Source organism: Pseudophryne corroboree, chromosome 9 (assembly GCF_028390025.1).
Source record: "Pseudophryne corroboree isolate aPseCor3 chromosome 9, aPseCor3.hap2, whole genome shotgun sequence".
NCBI lineage: Eukaryota > Metazoa > Chordata > Amphibia > Anura > Myobatrachidae > Pseudophryne > Pseudophryne corroboree.
Window position 1 is genome coordinate 33,979,946 of NC_086452.1, and position 21,011 is coordinate 34,000,956.

A 21,011-nucleotide genomic window follows, 5' to 3' on the forward strand; every position below is an offset into this window, starting at 1 on the left:
TTAGTATAGACCCCTGATGGCTAACCTTGACACTCCAGCTGTTGTTGAACTACACATCCCAGCATGCCCTGCATCAGTTTTAGCATGGCCAAATAGAAAAACTGATGCAGGGCATGCTGGGATGTGTAGTTCAACAACAGCTGGAGTGTCAAGGTTAGCCATCAGGGGTATAGACCTGATTTATTAGATTTATGGGATGGTATACTTGTACTGACATGGTGCTGCTTTCCAGCGCTGCCGTGCTGGGGAAAACCAGGAATCTCTTGTGTCGGAGAGGGGGCGCAGTAGAAGGTTATCGCTCGTAATATCATGTTTGCGTTCTATTGTATTTTATCATTTGGCCACAGGGGGCGCTGTGGTTTGTAGATGAAGGAGCTAGTCTGGTCTGGCATTGCTTCTCGTGTGCTTACATGCCACCTACTGTACATGAAAGGGCACGCTCAGCTACTTCCGGTTGCCAAGTGCATGCGCCTATATTTGCCTCAGAGTTTAACCCTTTGTCCCTTCATTACCCTCCCCCACATCTATGGAGTGAGTGATGGTGCGTCGGCCATGTGTCACTTTATGGTTCTAATTATGTAAGCAGATATGAGCCTGGAAATGTAAGGTGAAAGTAGGCGCATAGGAATGAGCTCCTGTCTGTCCGTTCTGCACTGCATCCTCTGTTTGTCCTGTATTGGAAGATGTAGTGTTTGCGCCCCCCTCTGGCACCATCCTCCCTCTGTTCTGCACTGCATCCTCTGCCTGTCCTGTATGGAGATGTAGTGTTTGCGTCCCTCTGGCACCATCCCCCCTCTGTTCTGCACTGCATCCTCTGCCTGTCCTGTATGGAGATGTAGTGTGGGTGCCCCCCTCTGTTCTGCACTGCGTCCTCTGCCTGTCCTGTATGGAGATCTAGTGTGTGCGCCCCTCTGGCACCATCCCCCCTCTGTTCTGCACTGCATCCTCTGCCTGTCCTGTATGGAGATGTAGTGTGTGCACCCATCCCCCCTCTGTTCTGCACTGCATCCTCTGCCTGTCCTGTATGGAGATGTAGTGTGGGTGCCCCCCTCTGTTCTGCACTGCATCCTCTGCCTGTCCTGTATAGAGATGTAGTGTGTGCGCCCCTCTGGCACCATCCCCCCTCTGTTCTGCACTGCATCCTCTGCCTGTCCTGTATGGAGATGTAGTGTGTGCACCCCTTCCCCCCCGTTCTGCACTGCATCCTCTGCCTGTCCTGTATGGAGATGTAGTGTGTGCACCCCTTCCCCCCCGTTCTGCACTGCATCCTCTGCCTGTCCTGTATGGAGATGTAGTGTGTGCGCCCCTCTGGCACCATCCCCCCTCTGTTCTGCACTGCATCCTCTGCCTGTCCTGTATGGAGATGTAGTGTGTGTGCCCCTCTGGCACCATCCCCCCTCTGTTCTGCACTGCATCCTCTGCCTGTCCTGTATGGAGATGTAGTGTGTGCACTCCTTCCCCCCCGTTCTGCACTGCATCCTCTGCCTGTCCTGTATGGAGATGTAGTGTGTGCACCCCTTCCCCCCCCCGTTCTGCACTGCATCCTCTGCCTGTCCTGTATGGAGATGTAGTGTGTGCACCCATCCCCCCTCTGTTCTGCACTGCATCCTCTGCCTGTCCTGTATGGAGATGTAGTGTGTGCACTCCTTCCCCCCGTTCTGCACTGCATCCTCTGCCTGTCCTGTATGGAGATGTAGTGTGTGCACCCATCCCCCCTCTGTTCTGCACTGCATCCTCTGCCTGTCCTGTATGGAGATGTAGTGTGGGTGCCCCCCTCTGTTCTGCACTGCATCCACTGCCTGTCCTGTATGGAGATGTAGTGTGTGCACTCCTTCCCCCCCGTTCTGCACTGCATCCTCTGCCTGTCCTTTATGGAGATGTAGTGTGTGCACTCCTCCCCCCCCCATTCTGCACTGCATCCTCTGCCTGTCCTGTATGGAGATGTAGTGTGTGCACTCCTTCCCCCCGTTCTGCACTGCGTCCTCTGCCTGTCCTGTATGGAGATGTAGTGTGCGCCCCCCTCTGACACATAGTAGCATATTTATATATTTGGTTTCACTAAACTACGCTCTGAGTTGCCATTAGTAGATCTTGGAGTGGTTTGTCAGCCTGGGGAGCCTTGTACAACGTGTCTACTAATGGTTGTGCTATAGCCACTATGCAGTGTAGTAATTCCTATCTTTGAGTATTGCAGTGACCACATCCTAACTCGCTTTATGTTTTCTCTGCGCAGGAAGAAGTTCTCACGCGGCGTGCAGACGACCGTATTCGCCATGATACTCGGAGCGTTTATTGCTGCCAGGTGAGTGAAAACCGATAAGAGCACAAACCTCAGTGTGAGCGTATTACAGGGGAATATACTATATATGCTGTATACCTCTCCAGGTCCAGTCTTTTACATTTGGTGGGAAGGGGGGGTCGGTCGCCCGTCTCCTCACTTTGCCAGCTTTGGACACTTGGATACTGACTCCAACGCAAGTGATGTCAGACCTCCCCTTACTGCTAACCCCTCCTCCCACTTAGATTTTGTACTGGGAATACATTGTCTATCAGGATGAAAAAAACCTGTTCATCGGCAGAAGATAGAGATAATGGGGAAGAGAAGGAAACAATGGCACTGTACTGAATGGCAAGTTCTATTAGGCTTAGTAGCTCCTTTATATGGAGGTGAGATACAGTCCTGCAACGTAAATAGAAGTTTCACAATGTTTGCGTTAGACAAATAGGAAATGTAACACGAGGCTTAATGTGCATGTAAGTGCCCTGATCGGATAATGTGTGAGATGTCTGACTGGTTCCTTCTGGCTCCCTCCGTGCAGTGCTGATCTGGCCTTTGACCTTGAAGGATACATATTCATCCTGGTAAATGATGTCCTAACAGCAGCCAATGGTGCTTATGTAAAGCAGAAGCTGGACTCCAAGGTAAGAGGCCGCCGGGAGTGTGATCCTCCTAGCAGCGTGCGGGGAGTGTCCGCAGCTTTACCAGCCCGGGACGTGCGCGCACACTCCCAGTACAGGCATTTACATTCAGTAGAAAATGGTTTAAAAGGCCTGTAACCCTTCTAAATGAGCGTCCCCCCTTCCCCCGTAATCTACACATGCTCAGCTTCCGCAGATGGGATTTCCGGCCCCTTCCCCGACTGCACCGTCTGTGACTCATTTAATATAGGACTTGTCTGTTCTCCTTTGTTGGGCGAAAAAAGTATCTGTCCCTCAGCTAGTAGATATTGTAGTGATCAGCGGTGTCCTTGAGGAGTCCACGAAGCTGCTACATAAATCTGTATGGAATATGAGCAAGTTAGTTCGTCTAAAGTTTTATTTGACACCATAAACTTCTGCCTGTTGCTTCCAACTTGCATTCATTCTCCCCCCCCCCTCATGTTGCGCCACCACTGTTGCCGGTGGGCTGGTTGCCGTCCCCCACACCAAATCTGCCCACTCCTATGTCCTGCTACTATGTGGTTTCTGGTGGCCTGATGGCTAATAAACAGGGACCATACAGAGTGGAGGCTGAGCATGGAAATGAGCCGACACTATAAAAATATAAACCGCGTTGCATCTTCTAAATCAGTAGGTTTAGCGCCGGTAAGGCTGATAGCCACCTACCTACCGGCCCAGAGTTGTGTGTTTGTGGGTGCACATTAATGGGAAAGATGCTGACATGTCCTGTAATACCTTTCAGGAACTTGGAAAATACGGCCTGCTCTATTACAATGCATTATTCATGATTATACCAACGCTGGCTATCGCCTATTTCACCGGGGACATCGACAAGGTGAGACCTATTTTATATGGCTTCCAGTCCATATGTGCGACCTGACCTCCAGGTACAGTCTAGTCTAACCTGTTCTGTAATGGTAAATGCTGAATTTACCATTCATATAACACAGCAGGCGTTCCCCCATTGTCTGTAGAGCGGCTGCCGGCGTTCTCCCATTTGCCTGTAGAGCGGCTGCCGGCGTTCTCCCATTTGCCTGTAGAGCGGCTGCCGGCGTTCCCCTATATGCCTGTAGAGCGGCTGCCGGCGTTCCCCCATTTGCCTGTAGAGCGGCTGCCGGCGTTCCCCCATTTGCCTGTAGAGCGGCTGCCGGCGTTCCCCCCATTTGCCTGTAGAGCGGCTGCCGGCGTTCCCCCCATTTGCCTGTAGAGCGGCTGCCGGCGTTCCCCCATTTGCCTGTAGAGCGGCTGCCGGCGTTCCCCCCATTTGCCTGTAGAGCGGCTACCGGCGTTCCCCCATTTGCCTGTAGAGCGGCTGCCGGCGTTCCCCCATTTGCCTGTAGAGCGGCCGCCGGTGTTCCCCCATTGTCTGTAGAGCAGCTACCGGTGTTCCACCCCCCATTGTCTGTAGAGCGGCAGGTGATATTTTATTTTACACTGGGCATTTGAGGCTCTCTAGTGACTTCATAAGATGTAGTCATCAACTAAAAGCTTTCCAAAAACTCAAGCAATACATCATAAATATTACATCTGTTGGAGACTCTAATGTAGGTGCAGTTTTTACTTTTGTCAATGTTAAAACCACATTAATAGGTTACATGGTTTGCAGAGATGATCGAACACTTACGTGAGATTAGGGGAAATGTATCAAAGCTGAGAGAGAGACCAAACCAACCAGCTCCTAACTCACCTTTCCAACACAGCCTGTAACATGGCAGACGCTGACTGGTTGCCACTTTATCTCTCTCCATGCGCTAATATAAGTTTATTGAAAAAGTGGGGTCTACACTAAGTTTCAATATACTAGGCATAGATACAGGTACCTGTATATTTAGGATGTACTCAGCTTCTCTGGGCGGGCGGGCATGCGTATGTCTGAGTCTGCTCTTTCCCATAGCGTGCATCCGGATTTCAGTGTCCACCATGGTCCACTAACCGCCTGGCTTTCCTGCTTGGAACGTGCCCCTTCCCCCCACCTGTGCCTGTGCAGGGATAGCAGAATGCAGGCCTTGTGTCGGGGGGGAGGTGGCAGGCCTAGACTACACAGTGTAGCCAGGGGTTATGGCACACACCGATAAACAAAGAACGTCTGTTCCACAAACTGTGACCTTAATGTCTGTCTTATTACTTTCTTTTAACTAAAACATTAAATAAATTTAGAGCAGACTCTTAGCAGTTTTCTCATTTGCAAGTCAATAGTTCCTGGAATCGGTGAGCTTACTAATTACTAGGAATACTCATTTGTTAAATTGAAAGTTTGAGTCATTAAGTCTATTCCAACACGTAATTATGTGATAAAGCTCCAGCGCAGCCCCTCAAAGTAACTGGAATAAAGTGCAGACGAGGGGGAGGTGTATCAAATAATATACAGAGCATAAGTGGGGGTGTTGCTCACAGCGGCCAATCAGGTTCCTAGCTATCATTTTAGAGACTGCACTAGATGAATAATAGATTTGGTGCCCTGTGCCAGAAAAAGAATTGGTGCCCTCTCTCCCACCATAATTAAAACAAGGACATTACGTGCCAAAGGTGCGCACCAAAAATATAGGGGTGTGGCCACAAAATAGTACCAATTCACGTTACACGGCACAGTAGTACCGATTACACCACTGTAGAGCCCCTGATACACATTATGCCAGGTAGAGCCCACATTTTGCCAGGTCAAGGCCCTGATATACATTATGCTAGGTCAAGGCCCTGATATACATTATGCTAGGTCAAGGCCCTGATATACATTGTGCTAGGTCAAGGCCCTGATACACCTTGTTCTAGGTCAAGTCAAGGCCCTGATACACCTTGTGCTAGGTCAAGTCAAGGCCCTGATACACCTTGTGCTAGGTCAAGTCAAGGCCCTGATACACCTTGTGCTAGGTCAAGTCAAGGCCCTGATACACCTTGTGCTAGGTCAAGTCAAGGCCCTGATACACCTTGTGCTAGGTCAAGTCAAGGCCCTGATACACATTGTGCTAGGTCAAGTCAAGGCCCTGATACACATTGTGCTAGGTCAAGTCAAGGCCCTGATACACATTGTGCTAGGTCAAGTCAAGGCCCTGATACACATTGTGCTAGGTCAAGTCAAGGCCCTGGTACACATTGTGCTAGGTCAAGTCAAGGCCCTGATACACATTGTGCCAGGTAGAGAGCTAGGGGTGTGTGTAACTCAGTTGAGCCGCTGAGGAGGGCTACACTGGTAGTACGCACGACCCGGGCAATTGCAGACACTGTGTGGGGTCCGGAACGGCCACCCCTTTCTCCCCGTTAATCCGGCCATGCCTGCGGGTGTTGCCGGCGGTCCTGCACCCACAGTGCACATGTACTGGCACACACCCAGTATAAGTAATAGATGGCCTGTATTCCGCAAGTGTTTTTTGTAAACTTGTATACATTTCTAGATGGGACCAGTTTTATTACATACAGTTGTGCTCATAAGTTTACATACCCTAGCAGAATTGGTTTTTTTCTGGCCATTTGTCAGAGAATATGAATGATAACTCACAAATTTTTCTTTCACTCATGGTTAGATGGTTGGGTGAAGCCATTTATTGTCAAACAACTGTGTTTACTCTTTTTAAATCATAATGACAACAGAAACTACCCAAATGATCCTGATCAAAAGTTTACATACCCTGGAGATTTTGGCCTGATAACATGCACACAAGTTGACACAAACGGGTTTGAATGGCTACTAAAGGTAACCATCCTCAGCTGTGATCTGTTTGCTTGTAATCAGTGTGTGTGTATAAAAGGTCAGTGAGTTTCTGGACTCCTGAAAGACTCTTGCATCCTTCATCCAGTGCTGCACTGACGTGTCTGGATTCTGAGTCATGGGGAAAGCAAAAGAATTGTCAAAGGATCTGCGGGAAAAGGTAATTGAACTGTATAAAACAGGAAAGGGATATAAAAAGATAACCAAGCAACTGAGAATGCCAATCAGCAGTGTTCAAACTCTAATTAAGAAGTGGAAAATGAGGCATTCTGTGGAAACCAAATCACGGTCGGGTAGACCAACAAAGATTTCAGCCACAACTGCTAGGAAAATTGTTCGGGATGCAAAGAAAAATCCACAAATAACTTCAGCTGAAATACAGGACTCTCTGAAAAAAAATTGGTGTGGTTGTTTCAAGATGCACAATAAGGAGGCATTTGAAGAAAAATGGGCTGCATGGTCGAGTCGCCAGAAGAAAGCCATTACTACGCAAATGCCACAAAGCATCCCGCTTACAATACTCCAAACAGCACAGAGACAAGCCTCAAAACTTCTGGAACAAAGTCATTTGGAGTCATGAGACCAAAATTTAACTTTTTGGCCACAACCATAAACGTTACATTTGGAGAGGAGTCAACAAGGCCTATGATGAAAGGTACACCATTCCTACTGTGAAACACGGAGGTGGATCGCTGATGTTTTGTGGATGTGTGAGCTACAAAGGCACTGGAAACATGGGCAAAATTGATGGCAAGATGAATGCAGCATGTTATCAGAAAATACTGGAGGAAAATTTGCACTCATCAGCCCGGAAGCTGCACATGGGACGTACTTGAACGTTCCAACATGACAATGATCCAAAACACAAGGCCAAGTCGATCTGTCATTGGCTACAGCAGAATAAAGTGAAGGTTCTGGAGTGTCCATCTCAGTCTCCTGACCTCAATATCATTGAGCCACTCTGGGGAGATCTCAAACGTGCAGTTCATGCAAGACAGCCCAAGAATTTACAGGAACTGGAGGCTTTTTGCCAAGAAGAATGGGCAGCTTTACCATCTGAGAAAATAAAGAGCCTCATCCACAACTACCACAAAAGACTTCAAGCTGTCATTGATGTTAAAGGGGGCAATACACGGTATTAAGAACTGGGGTATCGGGGTCATTTGGGTAGTTTCTGTTGTCATTATGATTTAAAGAGAGTAAACACAGGTGTTTGACAATAAATGGCTTCACCCAACCACTAACCATGAGTGAAAGAAAAGTTTGTGAGTTATCATTCATATTCTCTGACAAATGGCCAGAAAATCACAAATTCTGCTAGGGTATGTAAACTTATGAGCACAACTGTACATTTCTCTGACGTCCTAGTGGATGCTGGGAACTCCGTAAGGACCATGGGGAATAGCGGCTCCGCAGGAGACTGGGCACAAAAGTAAAGCTTTAGGACTACCTGGTGTGCACTGGCTCCTCCCCCTATGACCCTCCTCCAAGCCTCAGTTAGATTTTTGTGCCCGGCCGAGAAGGGTGCACACTAGGGGCTCTCCTGAGCTTCTTAGTGAAAGTTTAGTTTTAGGTTTTTTATTTTCAGTGAGACCTGCTGGCAACAGGCTCACTGCATCGAGGGACTAAGGGGAGAAGAAGCGAACCTGCCTGCTTGCAGCCAGCTTGGGCTTCTTAGGCTACTGGACACCATTAGCTCCAGAGGGACCGAACACAGGCCCAGCCTCGGAGCTCGGTCCCAGAGCCGCGCCGCCGGCCCCCTTACAGAGCCAGAAGCAAGAAGAGGTCCGGAAAAATCTGCGGCGGAAGACATCAGTCTTCAACAAGGTAGCGCACAGCACTGCAGCTGTGCGCCATTGTTACTCAGGCACACTTCGGTCACTGAGGGTGCAGGGCGCTAGGGGGGGGGCGCCCTGAGCAGCAATGTAAACACCTTGGCTGGTAAAAATACACCACATATAACCCCCAGGGCTATATGGATGTATTTTAACCCCTGCCAGAACTCACCAAAAAGCGGGAGAAAAGGCCGCCGAGAAGGGGGCGGAGCCTATCTCCTCAGCACACGGGCGCCATTTTCCATCACAGCTCCGCTGGAAGGACGTCTCCCTGACTCTCCCCTGCAGTCCTGCACTACAGAAAAGGGTAAAAAAGAGAGGGGGGCACTAATTTGGCGCAGTTTTAATATTAACAGCAGCTATAAAGGGAAAAGCACATTTTTATAGTGGTATTCCTGTCTATATATAGCGCTCTGGTGTGTGCTGGCATACTGTCTCCCCAAAGGGCTTGTGGGGTCCTGTCCTCTATCAGAGCATTCCCTGTGTGTGTGCGGTGTGTCGGTACGATTGTGTCGACATGTTTGAGGAGGAAAATGAGATGGAGGCGGAGCTATTGCCTATTATAGAGTTGTCGCCCCCTAGGGAGTCGACACCTGAGTGGATGAGCTTATGGAAGGAATTGCGTGACAGTGTCAGCTCTTTACGAAAGACAGTTGACGACATGAGACAGCCGGCTACTCAGCTTGTGCCGGTCCAGGGGTCTCAAACGCCATCAGGGGCTTTAAAACGCCCGTTACCTCAAATGGCAGACACAGACACGGATACTGACTCCAGTGTCGATGATGAGGAGACAAACGTGACTTCCAGTAGGGCCACACGTTACATGATTGAAGCAATGAAAAATGTATTGCATATCTCTGATAATATAAGTACCACTAAAAAGGGTATTATGTTTGGTGAGAAAAAACTGCCTGTAGTTTTTCCTGTATCCGAGGAATTAAATGAAGTGTGTGATGAGGCGTGGGTTTCCCCCGATAAAAAACTGATAATTCCTAAAAGGTTATTGGCATCCTACCCTTTCCCGCCAGAGGATAGGGCACGTTGGGAAACACCCCCTATGGTGGATAAAGCGCTCACACGCTTGTCTAAACAGGTAGCACTACCCTCTCCTGATACGGCCGCCCTAAAGGAACCTGCCGATAGAAAGCTGGAGAATATCCTAAAATGTATATACACTCACACGGGTGTTATACTGCGACCAGCAATCGCCTTAGCCTGGATGTGCAGTGCGGGCGTGGCGTGGTCGGATTCCCTGACTGAAAATATTGATACCCTAGATAGGGACAGTATATTACTAACTATAGAGCATTTGAAGGATGCATTTCTATATATGCGTGATGCACAGAGGGATATTTGCCGACTGGCATCAAGAGTTAGCGCGCTGTCCATTTCTGCAAGAAGAGGTTTATGGACGCGGCAGTGGTCAGGTGATGCGGATTCTAAAAGGCACATGGAAGTATTGCCTTATAAGGGGGAGGAGTTATTTGGGGTAGGTCTATCAGACCTGGTAGCCACGGCAACTGCTGGAAAATCCACATTTTTACCCCAGGTAGCTTCTCAACCTAAGAAGACGCCGTATTATCAGGCACAGTCCTTTCGGCCCCATAAGGGCAAGCGGGCAAAAGGCGCCTCATTTCTGCCCCGTGGCAGAGGGAGAGGAAAAAGGCTGCAGCAAACAGCCAGTTCCCAGGAACAAAAGCCCTCTCCCGCCTCCGCAAAGTCCTCAGCATGACGCTGGGGCTTTACAAGCGGACTCAGGCACGGTGGGGGCCCGTCTCAAGAAGTTCAGTGCGCAGTGGGCCCACTCGCAAGTGGACCCCTGGATCCTTCAGGTGGTATCTCAGGGGTACAAATTGGAATTCGAGACGTCTCCCCCTCGCCGTTTTCTAAAGTCTGCTTTACCGACGTCTCCCTCAGACAGGGAGGCAGTATTGGAAGCCATTCACAAGCTGTATTCCCAGCAGGTGATAATCAAGGTACCCCTCCTACAACAGGGAAAGGGGTACTATTCCACACTATTGTGGTACCGAAGCCGGACGGCTCGGTGAGACCAATTTTAAATCTAAAATCCTTGAACACTTACATACAAAGGTTCAAATTCAAGATGGAGTCACTCAGAGCAGTGATTGCAAACCTGGAAGAAGGGGACTATATGGTGTCTCTGGACATCAAAGATGCTTACCTACATGTCCCAATCTACCCTTCTCACCAAGGGTACCTCAGGTTTGTGGTACAGAACTGTCCCTATCAGTTTCAGACGCTGCCGTTTGGATTGTCCACGGCACCCGGGTCTTTACCAAGGTAATGGCCGAAATGATGATACTCCTTCGAAGAAAGGGAGTTTTAGTTATCCCTTACTTGGACGATCTCCTGATAAGGGCAAGATCCAGGGAACAGTTGGAAGTCGGGGTAGCACTATCTCAGATAGTGCTGCGCCAGCACGGTTGGATTCTCAATATTCCAAAATCGCAGCTGATCCCGACGACACGACTTCTATTGCTAGGGATGATCCTGGACACAGTCCAGAAAAAGGTGTTTCTCCCGGAGGAGAAAGCCAGGGAGTTATCCGAACTAGTCAGAAATCTCCTAAAACCAGGCCAAGTCTCAGTGCATCAATGCACAAGGGTCCTGGGAAAGATGGTGGCTTCTTACGAAGCAATCCCATTCGGCAGATTCAACGCAAGAACCTTCCAGTGGGATCTGCTAGACAAATGGTCCGGGTCGCATCTTCAGATGCATCAGCGGATAATCTTGTCACCAAGGACAAGGGTGTCTCTCCTGTGGTGGTTGCAGAGTGCTCATCTTCTAGAGGGCCGCAGATTCGGCATTCAGGACTGGGTCCTGGTGACCACGGATGCCAGCCTGAGAGGCTGGGGAGCAGTCACACAGGGAAGAAATTTCCAGGGCTTGTGGTCAAGCCTGGAGACATCACTTCACATAAATATCCTGGAGCTAAGGGCCATCTACAATGCTCTAAGCCTAGCAAGACCTCTGCTTCAAGGTCAGCCGGTGCTGATCCAGTCAGACAACATCACGGCAGTCGCCCACGTAAACAGACAGGGCGGCACAAGAAGCAGGAGGGCAATGGCAGAAGCTGCAAGGATTCTTCGCTGGGCGGAAAATCATGTGATAGCACTGTCAGCAGTGTTCATTCCGGGAGTGGACAACTGGGAAGCAGACTTCCTCAGCAGACACGACCTCCACCCGGGAGAGTGGGGACTCCACCCAGAAGTCTTCCACATGATTGTGAACCGTTGGGAATGATGGCGTCCCGCCTCAACAAAAAAACTAGACAGGTATTGCGCCAGGTCAAGGGACCCTCAGGCAATAGCTGTGGACGCTCTGGTAACACCGTGGGTGTACCAGTCAGTGTATGTGTTCCCTCCTCTGCCTCTCATACCCAAGGTACTGAGAATCATAAGAAGGAGAGGAGTAAGGACTATACTCGTGGCTCCGGATTGGCCAAGAAGGACTTGGTACCCGGAACTTCAAGAGATGCTCACAGAGGACCCGTGGCCTCTACCTCTAAGAAGGGACCTGCTCCAGCAGGGACCCTGTCTGTTCCAAGACTTACCGCGGCTGCGTTTGACGGCATGGCGGTTGAACGCCGGATCCTGAGGGAAAAAGGAATTCCGGATGAAGTCATCCCTACCCTGATCAAAGCCAGGAAGGATGTAACCGTACAGCATTATCACTGTATTTGGCGTAAATATGTTGCGTGGTGCGAGGCCAGGAAGGCCCCTACAGAGGAATTTCAACTGGGTCGTTTCCTGCATTTCCTGCAAACAGGACTGTCTATGGGCCTAAAATTAGGGTCCATTAAGGTTCAAATTTTGGCCCTGTCGATTTTTTTCCAGAAAGAACTGGCTTCAGTTCCTGAAGTTCAGACGTTTGTCAAGGGGGTACTGCATATACAGCCTCCTTTTGTGCCTCCAGTGGCACCTTGGGATCTCAATGTAGTTTTGGGGTTCCTAAAATCACATTGGTTTGAACCACTCACCACTGTGGACTTAAAATATCTCACATGGAAAGTGGTAATGCTGTTGGCCCTGGCTTCAGCCAGGCGCGTCTCAGAATTGGCGGCTTTATCCTATAAAAGCCCTTACCTAATTTTTCATACGGACAGGGCAGAATTGAGGACTCGTCCTCAATTTCTCCCTAAGGTGGTTTCAGCGTTTCACTTGAACCAGCCTATTGTGGTACCTGCGGCTACTAGGGACTTGGAGGACTCCAAGTTGCTGGACGTAGTCAGGGCCCTGAAAATATGTTTCCAGGACGGCTGGAGTCAGAAAATCTGACTCGCTGTTTATCCTGTATGCACCCAACAAGCTGGGTGCTCCTGCTTCTAAGCAGACTATTGCTCGTTGGATTTGTAGTACAATTCAGCTTGCACATTCTGTGGCAGGCCTGCCACAGCCAAAATCTGTAAAAGCCCATTCCACAAGGAAGGTGGGCTCATCTTGGGCGGCTGCCCGAGGGGTCTCGGCTTTACAACTTTGCCGAGCAGCTACTTGGTCAGGGGCAAACACGTTTGCTAAATTCTACAAATTTGATACCCTGGCTGAGGAGGACCTGGAGTTCTCTCATTCGGTGCTGCAGAGTCATCCGCACTCTCCCGCCCGTTTGGGAGCTTTGGTATAATCCCCATGGTCCTTACGGAGTCCCCAGCATCCACTTAGGACGTCAGAGAAAATAAGAATTTACTTACCGATAAATCTATTTCTCGTAGTCCGTAGTGGATGCTGGGCGCCCATCCCAAGTGCGGATTGTCTGCAATACTTGTACATAGTTATTGTTACAAAAATCGGGTTATTATTGTTGTGAGCCATCTTTTCAGAGGCTCCTCTGTTATCATGCTGTTAACTGGGTTCAGATCACAGGTTGTACAGTGTGATTGGTGTGGCTGGTATGAGTCTTACCCGGGATTCAATATCCTTCCTTATTGTGTACGCTCGTCCGGGCACAGTATCCTAACTGAGGCTTGGAGGAGGGTCATAGGGGGAGGAGCCAGTGCACACCAGGTAGTCCTAAAGCTTTACTTTTGTGCCCAGTCTCCTGCGGAGCCGCTATTCCCCATGGTCCTTACGGAGTCCCCAGCATCCACTACGGACTACGAGAAATAGAATTATCGGTAAGTAAAATCTTATTTTTTGTTTGTCAGCAGCTGCCACAAAAAAACAGATCTCTATGTATGTGTACGAGCCCTGTGGGGTTTGTGTGATTGTTATTTTCTGTTATTTCTAATGCCTCTCTGTGTATATCCCTGCAGGCCGTGGCGTTTGAAGGCTGGAACGACATGTTCTTCATCTTTGAGTTTACACTGTCCTGTATTATGGGGTATGTTCTTATAATGCCTAATTATAGATGTATAAATATGCATATCTCACACTGATGAAGAGGTGACATCCTGTGCTATATAAGGTGCAGTCTGTCAGGGTGGCGTTTGCGTGCATCTAGCAATGGCTATAGTTAAATAGGAATTGTAGTTGTATTGCTCATATAGTGGTAATCCACATAGCGCCACCTAGTGGCCTCTGAGAAGTAACTGCAGTCATTTCTCTCCATAACAAAGGAAGAACCGTTTTGTAGATTGGGTGTGTTGGTAAATGCTGATCTTTACAGACCATGGTGCGTGTAGCAGGGCAACTCTGTCCCACCCCAGGAACTGTTCTGGTTAATAATTCTGTTACTGGTATTGCCAGCACTTTGCATTTGCTATATCCCCTGTGGTTCTATTGATTTGTCCACGTTTAGTGGTCTGCCAGGGTCTTCTCTGTAGGTGGACCTGTGTCTGTCTCCCTGGTGTCACTCTTCTTACCAGCACCATCCATTAAGCTGCATTTTGTCTTATTTTCCAGATTCGTCCTTATGTATTCCACAGTCCTTTGCACCCATTATAATTCTGCCCTGACGACTACAATAGTTGGCTGCATTAAGGTAACTTCCCATCTGTATATCTTTTGTTGCGCTTTGTATACATCACTGCGGCCGCCGCCATTGCTGTGTGACTTTTTACCATTACAGGAGCCACGCATCTGCTAGTTCTTGGAGCGCCATCCCTTTCCCTGCTCTCTGAGCTCATCACCTACTAGTTCCTGGAGTGCTGTCCCTTCCCCTGCTGCCTGAGCTTTATCACCTGCTAGTTCCTGGAATGCTGTCCTATTCCCTGCTCTGTAAGCTCTTCACTTGCTAGTTCCTGGAGTGCCATCCCTTTCCCTGCTCTCTGAGCTCATCAACTGCTAGATCCCGGAATGCTGTCCCTTTCCCTGCTCTCTGAGCTCATCACCTGCTAGTTCCTGGAGTGCTGTCCCTTTCCCTGCTCTCTGAGCTCATCACCTACTAGTTCCCTGAGTGCTGTCCCTTTCCCTGCTCTTGAGTTCATTACCTGCTAGTCCCCGGAGTGCAGTCCCTTTCCCTGCTCTGTGAGCTCTTCACTTGCTAGTTCCTGGAGTGCCGTCCCTTTCCCTGATGCCTGAGCTTCATCACCTGCTAGTTCCTGGAGTGCCATCCCTTTCCCTGCTCTCTGAGCTTCATCACCTGCTAGTTCCTGGAGTGCTGACCTTTTCCCTGCTCTCTGAGCTCATCACCTGCTAGTTCCTGAAGTGCTGACCCTTTCCCTGCTCTCTAAGCTCATCACCTACTAGTTCCCCGAGTGCTGTCCCTTTCCCTGCTCTGTGAGCTCTTCACTTGCTAGTTACTGGAGTGCTGTCCCTTTCCCTGCTGCCTGAGCTTCATCACCTACTAGTTCCCCGAGTGCTGTCCCTTTCCCTGCTCTCATCACCTGCTAGTTCCCCGAGTGCTGTCCTTTTCCCTGCTCTCTGAGCTCATCACCTGCTAGTTCCCCGAGTGCTGTCCCTTTCCCTGCTCTCTGAGCTCATCACCTGCTAGTTCCTGGAGTGCTGTCCCTTTCCCAGCTCTTCATCACTGTGACCGCCCCCAGTAGTTATTTCCGCCAATCCCCCCCCACACACACCGCTAGTGTTGGCGATAAATGCAAATTAGCACGATACTTTGGTGTGTGTGTGGCCCCAAAAACCGATACCAAAGAAGGGTCATATTGAAATCAATCAAATACTACTGTGTCTGACATGAAGTCCGCATGTGCGTAATGTTGGGCCTGTGACTTTAAATAATTATAAGCCCTTTCGTGTTGTACAGCCGTGCGTCAAAATGTGCAGGACTGGGACACCCACTATCTGCTGCGCCAGTGTAAGTGATTTAAGCCAGTTCTCCAACACTCCCATAACCCGCCTGTGAGACGGTGCACACCCGTGAATCTGAATAGTCACCGCCCAATACATTTCTGAGACCGTGCATCTCAATCCGTCCTGCGACGCTGCGTGCCCACCGTGGGACACACCAGACTGTGTGCGTGATTATTGGCGACAGACTCCGTCCCTCAATGCAGTTGGCAGATGATAACGATGCATTTGTATGTGGCCATATTCTGACTACAGCATCAGGCCCCTATATGTGACCGGTCCACGTGCTAAATGCCCATTTGTACAGATTTGGCAGGATATACTGTAAGGAGATTATGGGTCAAAGGTGACTACCGGGGCCAGCTAAGCTATAACATCTCATTATAACTAAAAACGTTGCACTTGTACATATTAGTTTGTGAACGCTATACATTTGTGTTTATATATTCTTAATGTGTTCTTTATTTTGGGAAGCGAGATTCTGGATAGATTCTCATATTTAAAATATGTCTGCGTATATAGCGCCACCAATAATTCAATGCATTTGGTACGGACTCTGGCTGAGCAGATAACCTTATCTATATGTCCTGCTCGTCGCTGCTTAGTCTACTTTTTGGATCTTTAAGGGTTAAATATAACTTGCCCCGTATTAGCTAGTGAGCATTTAAAACCTAATGCTCGTTGTGAGATTGTCACAATTACCAGTGTAGCTGCACAATCCTTCTCTGCAATCCGTTGTATAGAGCTTCATCTCTCCGTCACTTGCGGACATTCCCTAAGGTTACAGCAGTGACTCCAGATCCGAATAATATGTAACAAGTGCCAAAGGGGGTGAATACTTTCTATGTATATGTCATTGGGGCATACAGAAAGCCACCATGTCTGCTTCTCCCTCTGTGAATGCGGCTTCTGTATACGAACAACACCAAAGATTACTACAATCTTGTAAATGGTTTGTGCGACTAACAAATAATTTTATTTCTATATATATATATATATATATATATATATATATATATATATATATATATATATATATATATATATATATATATATATATATATATATATATATATATTTTTTTTTTTTTTTTAACCTTTACTCCAGAATATCCTAATAACCTACATTGGAATGTTCTTCGGTGGAGACTACATATTTTCATGGACGAACTTCTTAGGATTAAATATCAGGTACGGGAGTGGGTTCTTGTGCAATGTTTTCATACAAATAGGACACCGCAATTTAGCGCATGGCCTAAAGATTGGCTGTATGTATCAGAAACCAGTGTGTATACTCCTGCTGCTCTATTATTATTTATATAGCGCACACATATTCCGCAGCGCTTTACAGAGAATATTTGGCCATTCACATCGGTCCCTGTCCCAGTGGAGCTTACAATCTATATTCCCTACCACACGTACACACATTCATGCTATGGTTAATTTTGTTGGGATCCAATTAACCTACCAGTATATTTTTTGATTGTGGGAGGAAACCGGAGTACCCGGAGGAAACCCATGCAAGTACGGGGAGAATATACAAACTCCACACAGTTGGGGCCATGGTGGGAATGGAACCCATGACCTCAGTGCCGTGAGGCAGTAATGTTAACCATTACACCATCCGTGCTGTCCTATAATGCAAGTTGTATAGATGTAGTTATATATACAGTACATCACTGTAGTACGGTACTTATTCTGGAAGTACGCTCACACAGTGCTTCAAATGTACGAAAATAACAGTTTGTGATGTGAGCAATGTTAGATATATCTAATAAAAAAAAAAAAATCCAAACGCTTAATTTTGCTAGAGCATTTTGCTAAATATAAGGGTTCTATGTCGACAGTCATGTGTAGACACCACGTCAACACATACCGTATGTTGACAGATTAAATGACCGCTGTTTTTATTAAATTTTAAGGCTAAATCCTAAAATTTCCATTGTTGATAAAACGACTACATCCAAAATATACCGCTGACCTAGTTGTAGTTTAATTAGAGGTATAATTGTATTTTATTCTTTTTAGGTGTAGTTTAAAGAGGTATAATTGTATTTTATTCTATTTTTTTTACCCTTAGTATTGCTGGCAGTTTGGTTTATTCCTATATAACCTTCACCGAAGAACAGACAAACAAACCGTCGGAATCTATTGGCAAACTGGACATCAAGGGGAAAAGCGCAGTTTAAGCGCCGGTACTGGCCACTTCCGCCGTCAGCGCTGTGCCTAAAACGCGGGCGCACAGCTATTGCTAATTTGCACAATTGTTTAATTGACATAATGCCTTTTTTATATATATTTTTTAGAACCGAACTGTTTTTAGCAAAAAAACTATTTAATTCTGGAGCCGTCAAATAAGTATTTTTGTAACTTCACTCGTTCACTACATTTGATGCTGACGCAAGGACTCTGCGCCTCAGCGGAGGTACTTTTTTATTATTTTTTAACCATGTGTAAAGATGTTTATTGTGCAGCAGCTGCCGAAGTTGTTATTGGCATTTCGGGGAAGCAAATGTGATCATGTGTGATCCAAATTGGACCCACTCAGCTGTGATTTTAGTGAAAGACAATCTTAAAGTAGCGTTTTACGGAAATTTAGCAATGTTATGTGGTTTTATCCAAGATGTAGCAGAGAAATCCGTTACGTATCTTAAACATCGGCCCAAGACTAGATAACTTGATCTCGTCACAAGGATTTAATTGGGGAGGTATCAATGTTCCTGGTACGAAACGAACATGTAGCTATTAAACCATGGGTCTTCAACCTGTGGCCCTTCAGCTGCTGTGAAACTACACATCCCAGCATGCCCTGCCACAGTTTTGCTATTAAGGTATGATAAAAATGAGGCAGGGCATGCTGGGATGTGTAGTTCCACAGCAGCTGGAGGGCCGCAGGTTGAAGACCCATGTATTAAACTCTTCCGAATATCATTTCAGTTAAAGGGCTGGGCTGCAGTACCGTTTGCAACCAGCAGCTGTGGTGGTGCTGTTGTCCACAAATCTGTGCAAGCTGATCTGCTAGGGCAGTAGGTCCCAAACTTTCTTGAATCACAGTGCCACAGAGTAGCAAAAACTTTTGGCTTGGGGGTGTTGTGAACTAAATGCCTATTGATAGTCATAATTTTTGCTGACTTTAAGTAAATTGTGCTTATCCGTCATCCTTGGGTTCAGTTATAAGGTGGTGGACAGATAACATTATGTTCTAGGTACAACTACAATATAGTCATTTCCAGTCTGCAAACTTATTCCATCTTAAGTGGTACAGCTGATCATTAAGGTAGATCTGAATTGTGTACAGTAGCAGATGTGTTATAGGCTGAACACAACTGCAACCTATGTTTACTAAGCACTACTGCCCTGAGGCACTTTACACCTCATACCTCAGTGTGTTGGCAGTCCAGAGTTAACTGCTAATGTAAATGTCGCAGGTGATAGGTCCATTTTAAGGCAAAATGTTTTATTGGGGTCTTTGCTGTTCATTTAGCACCCACAAGGGGGCAGTCTTGTAATACCTTGGCCCGATGAATTCACAGTTCTATGTGAAAACTGCCGTGTACATACTAGGCACAGTAGTCTGTTACAAATGGGTCATTAAGTTGTAAGACAGCAACGTCACCTGGCGCTAGCCTCTCCCGCATTGTCTTATGTTACGGTGGGCTACAGCTGCACCAAACCGTGAAGTACAGAAAGCCTTATTCTCTGTTTAGTATTCAATGATTCTGCCATTTGTATCTATTTTAAGTAAGATCAAATCATTTGACATTAAAAAAAATTATATATATAGATTTCATTGTGTCTTGTGATTTGCTGGGAACTCTAAATACCATCTATTTATGACCTCAAACAAGGAACGTGAGGTTGGTAAGAGGTAACCTAAATCTCCTCATATAAAATACAAAACGTAAGCCACTGGTTACCAAATCTTTTGTCCTCAAGGTGCTCTAACAGTCCAGGTTTTAAGGATATCCATTGAGCACAGATGGTTAAATCAAATTGAGGTACTAATTAATCACCTGTGCTCAAACCTGGATATCCTTAAAACCTGAACTATAAGGGTGCCTTGAGGACAGCGTTTGGAAACCTCTGAGCATAAAAATAGGATTTTGGTACTTACCAGATAAATCCTTTTCTTTGAATCCACAGGGGCACTGGAGCACTCTTGGGGATCTGGACGGACGTTGGCAGGGATAGGTACATTTAAATATTTAAAATAGTAACCCTCCATACTCCCAATATACCTTTTTTTTTAACATTTTTATACAGAGTCAAAAAAAGAGCGATGAACAATGAATAATTACATATAACATTACTGACATCTAGAAAGTTGACACGACAATATATAACAATCACCTTAACATTTAACCTTGTCGGTGATTTAATGTGTTACCATAAGATATACTGAACTTACCACAAGCCAGGTGAAACTGCTCTGGGTGGGCGTCCAGTGCCCCCTGTGGATTCAAAGAAAAGGATTTACCTGGTAAGGACCAAAATCCTATTCATCCACTAGGGGTCACTGGAGTACTCTTGTGACGTACCAAAGTTTCCCCCTTGGGCGGTAGAGCTGGTTGGCACCTGTAACACTAGACGGCCAAAGCTAGATGCTGATGTCGCAAACGAATCAAACTTGTAAAAGCGCACAAACGTCTGCACCGATTACCATGTAGCCGCACGGCAAAGCTGCGTCATAGAAACTCCACGACCTGTTGCCCATGACGTTCCCACAGAATGCGTGGAATATGCTGAAAAGGTGTAGACTAGCATGAAAGTAAGCTTGACGAATGGTCAGCTTAATCCATCTAGCCAAGGTCTGTTTGGAAGCTGGCCAACCTATCTTGACTGCATCATAGAGAACAAACAATGTATCTCTTTTACGTACTGTAGATGTTCGGGCCACATGAACGCGGAGTGCGCGTACCACATCCAAAGTAGCTGGAGTTCCTGAATCTTCTGAAAAAACAAGAACTACGATTGGTTGATTGATGTGAAAAGAAGATACTACCTTTGGTAGAAAAGCGGGATTTGTCCGAAGTTCCCCTCTGTCATCATGAAATACCAGATAATGTGGTTTGCATGACAACGCACCTAACTCTGAAACACGCCTTGCTAAGGCTAGGAGAAACACTGTTCTCCTAAGGACACCTTACAGTAGAGCTAAGGTCTGCAAACTTGGTCCTCATTACCCCACACAGTGCATGTTTTGCAGGTAACTTAGCAGGTGCACAGGTGTATTAATTACTCACATTTTAAAAGGTCCGCAGGTGGAGTTAATTATTTTGCTTGTGATTCTGTGAGGAGACCTGCAAAACAAGCACCGTGTGGGGTACTGAG

The 21,011-nt window shown here is 47.1% G+C and overlaps 1 protein-coding gene across 1 annotated transcript in view; it reads left to right on the forward strand.

Annotated features, from left to right (window-relative positions):
• The window catches only part of SLC35D1 (solute carrier family 35 member D1), a 31,506-nt gene extending 12,041 nt beyond the window's left edge, over window positions 1–19,465 (forward strand). The window contains exons 6-12 of the mRNA XM_063939138.1: window positions 2,234–2,302; window positions 2,820–2,922; window positions 3,683–3,775; window positions 13,748–13,815; window positions 14,337–14,415; window positions 16,789–16,871; window positions 17,761–19,465. Of these exons, the coding sequence (XP_063795208.1) occupies window positions 2,234–2,302; window positions 2,820–2,922; window positions 3,683–3,775; window positions 13,748–13,815; window positions 14,337–14,415; window positions 16,789–16,871; window positions 17,761–17,869 (604 nt within the window). The 3' untranslated portion in view covers window positions 17,870–19,465. The remainder of the gene's footprint in view (window positions 1–2,233; window positions 2,303–2,819; window positions 2,923–3,682; window positions 3,776–13,747; window positions 13,816–14,336; window positions 14,416–16,788; window positions 16,872–17,760) is intronic.
• The last annotated feature ends 1,546 nt before the right edge of the window (window positions 19,466–21,011 follow it).